At 32.2% G+C, this 3456-nt stretch overlaps 1 protein-coding gene across 1 annotated transcript; it reads right to left on the bottom strand.

Annotated features, from left to right (window-relative positions):
- Nucleotides 1-62: 62 nt before the first annotated feature.
- On the bottom strand, nt 63-3235 carry EAH_00064850 (eukaryotic peptide chain release factor subunit, putative; the record flags this gene model as incomplete). Its single annotated transcript, XM_013392920.1, has 6 exons — nt 63-186; nt 936-1127; nt 1365-1532; nt 1839-2005; nt 2440-2527; nt 3120-3235. 6 exons carry the CDS (start codon nt 3233-3235, stop codon nt 63-65), a joined length of 855 nt encoding a protein of 284 aa, XP_013248374.1.
- Nucleotides 3236-3456: the final 221 nt, after the last annotated feature.

The raw sequence follows: 3456 nt of genomic DNA, 5'->3' as shown, positions 1-3456 counted from the left end.
TAATATATATTATATATAATATATATAATATATATTATATATAATATATATATATATTAAATCTAAATAAATTCTTCATCTCCATCATGCTGCACTGCTTCCTCTTCATCGCAGAAGTCTACTTTATATCGCAGTATGCCGCCCAGGCCTCCGAAACCCTTTTCAAACTGAGAGCCTTCTTGAGATCTATGCACATAAATAAATAAATAAATAAATAAATAAATAAATTATATATATGCATGTCTATATATAGATATGTATATGTATATAGATTAATAGCTAAATAGATAAATAAGTATATAAATAAATCAGCAATGCAGTAAAAGAATGAATGAGTAAATGAGTAAATGCATAGATAGATATTTAAATATATATATATAAATATATAAATATATATTATATATATTATATTATATAAAGTTAGATTGAACATCTGCTTATTGAATAAACAAGGAGAGAGGGTTTGAACAATAAATAATAAATAAAAATAAACAAAAAAGAGCAAAGAGAATTAATACGAAGTAAACAACAAACAAAATAAAAACAAACAACAAAACAAAGAACAGCAGACCGCATAATCAAACAACAGCGCATGCATCAGTATAAACGCATGCATATACACAAGCACTTATTTATTTAACTTATTTACGTATCTATTTATTTTTTATTTATTAATTGTTCACTAATTTACTTGTTCACCTATTAATTTATTAGCTCATTAGTTTACTAATTAATTAATTAATTTATTTATTTATTTATTTACTAATTAATTAATTAATTAATTTACTTATTTATTTACTAATCAATCAGTTAACTAATTAATTAATCTATTTATTAATTAATTTGTTTACTAATCAATCACTTTATTTATTTATTTATTTACTAATTAATTAATTAATTAATTAATTAATTAATTAATTAATTTATTTATTTACTTGTTGGTAACGAATTCAAGGTTTGCCCCGAAGTTTTTGTAGTTGTTGACGATCCACTCAGTTAGCGGCTGCTGTTCGATGTTTTCAAGCTCTTCTTTGTCTTCAGTTTTAAAGAACGAGTCCTTCCTTGCTTCTTCAGGCGATGCATGCACTACCTTTTCTTCTCCGGTTGTCTGATTCTTCAGTGTTATCCTACACGCACAAACCATAAACCCTATTTCAACCCAAACCCTAAACCCTAAACCCTAAACCCTAAACCCTAAACCCTAAACCCTCAGACTCCCTTACAATTATCTGGTAGGCATTACCTCTAACCTCCTAAACACTTGCTACTACTACTAGCCTCTATAATACCCCCCCAAACCCTAAACCCTAAACCCTAAACCCTCGAACCCTAGGACCCTAAACCCTAAACCTGGGTGTGCTGACCTGAGTGTATCGAGGGCTTCATAAACGATTAGAATATCGACAGCGCCCATCTCGAGAGCCTGCAGTGTCTCAGCAATGCCAAATACATATTTCCCGGTGTCTTGCGCGACCTCCTCAAAAAATCTGCCTATCAAACGCTTCTCTTGAATAAACTTCACGTTCTGCAGCCTGCAGCAGCAGCAACAGCAGCAGCAATATCATCACCATTATCAATCAGCAGCAGCTGCAGCAGTATCAACAGCATTAGCAGCAGCAACAACAGCTGCAAAAACAGCAACAACAGCAGCAGCAACAGCAGCAACAACAGCAACAGCAGCAGCAATAACAGCAGCAACAACAGCAGCAGCAATAACAGCAGCAACAACAGCAGCAGCAAAAGCAACAGCTGCAGCAAAAGCAGCAGCGACAGCAGCAGCAACAACAGCAGCAGCAAAAGCAACAGCAGCAGCAGCAGCAGCAGCAGCAATAAGTTACGTTTCTGAAGCGAGTTCAATGGCCTGATTGAATCCGTTGTCTCCTCCGTAGGAGACATCGACAATTTTAAGTATTTTTGCCTGCAGTCTTTGGTCAAACATATCGCTTAAAGCCAGGTCGTTCTTAAAGTCAGCAGACCCCGCTAACACCAATCCGCACACATTCACCTGCAACACATGCACCAACACATGCAGCAATACATGCAGCAGAAGCAGAAGAAGAAGACGCAGCAGCAGTAGAAGTAGAAGTAGCAGCAGTAGAAGTAGTATCATGGAAGTGCAGCAACAGCAGCACCAAATGCAGCAGCAGCAGCAGTAGATGCAGTTGCAACAAGAACAACAACATGTGAGATTGAAAGAGCAATAATAAGAAGAATATAACAATAATAATAACAATAATATAATAATAATAATAATAATATAATAATATAATGATAATAATAACTGCAATATAAAAACAAAAAACGTTTATTAAAACAACAGTTAACAAAACACCCATACATATGTTATTCTCTCTCAATCTAAAGAATAAGAGAGCTACAAGAACAAGATATATAATAAAAAAATAATGAAATAATAAAATAATAAAATAATTAACTTACTTTGTCCTGTGTAATAAACATCTGCACGGCTGTCTCTGCAACTTTTCGTACATAATTATGCCGCTTCTCCATGCGGAGACGAGCAAACCTGCGAACAAAGTCAAAACGTAATTAATAAATATATCAATAAATTTAACTAAATATATAAATTTTAATCCTAAATTATATACTTAATTAAATAATTAATTAAATATGCAGAAGAAGAAACAAATTAAACACATAAAAAGACGAAGCTGCAATATATATAAACGAAATAATAAATAAAATTATAATAAAATACGCAAAGAAATAAACAAAATAAACAATTAATAAAATATGCAGAATAATAAACAAATAAAAAACAGAAAAACAAACAAATCAAAAACAAACAAAACAAACAAACAAACAAACAAACAAACAAACAAACAAACAAATAAAACAAACAAAATACATAAAAAGACTTACCGAAGGGCAGACTGCCCTCCTCTTCCACGTCAAACCATCCAAACAAAACAATAAAAACGAATAAAACAAACAAAACAAACAAAGTAAAACAAAGTAAAGTAAACAAAAAGAATAGAAAGACTTACCGAAGAGCAGACTGCCCTCCTGTTCCAAGTCAAACCAACGAGACAAAACAAATAAAACAAACAAAACAAATAAAACAAAGTAAAGTAAACAAAAAGAATAGAAAGACCTACCGAAGAGCAGACTGCCCTCCTCTGCCGTGTTTTTTAGGCAGATCTACGGCGAAGCGGTGCAGCACTTCGCGCGTATTGCCCTGCACTGTTCCGAACAACGCCCCGTTGCCGTCCATCACTATAAATCCGAACTTCGCGTCAGACTCTAGTAATTCAGCCAACGCCTTTGCAACATATACATATATATATAATTATATATATATATTATACTTTATATTTTATATTATATATATTATATATATACTTGTTATATTGTATGTGTTGGATGAATGATGTTTATATATATATATATATATATATGTCGATTGTATATATACAGATATATATATGTATATAT

The sequence above is a fragment of the Eimeria acervulina genome, genomic scaffold, assembly GCF_000499425.1.
Source record: "Eimeria acervulina Houghton genomic scaffold, Eah_scaff2068, whole genome shotgun sequence".
Taxonomy (NCBI): domain Eukaryota; phylum Apicomplexa; class Conoidasida; order Eucoccidiorida; family Eimeriidae; genus Eimeria; species Eimeria acervulina.
This window is presented reverse-complemented; position numbering and strand designations above follow the sequence as displayed.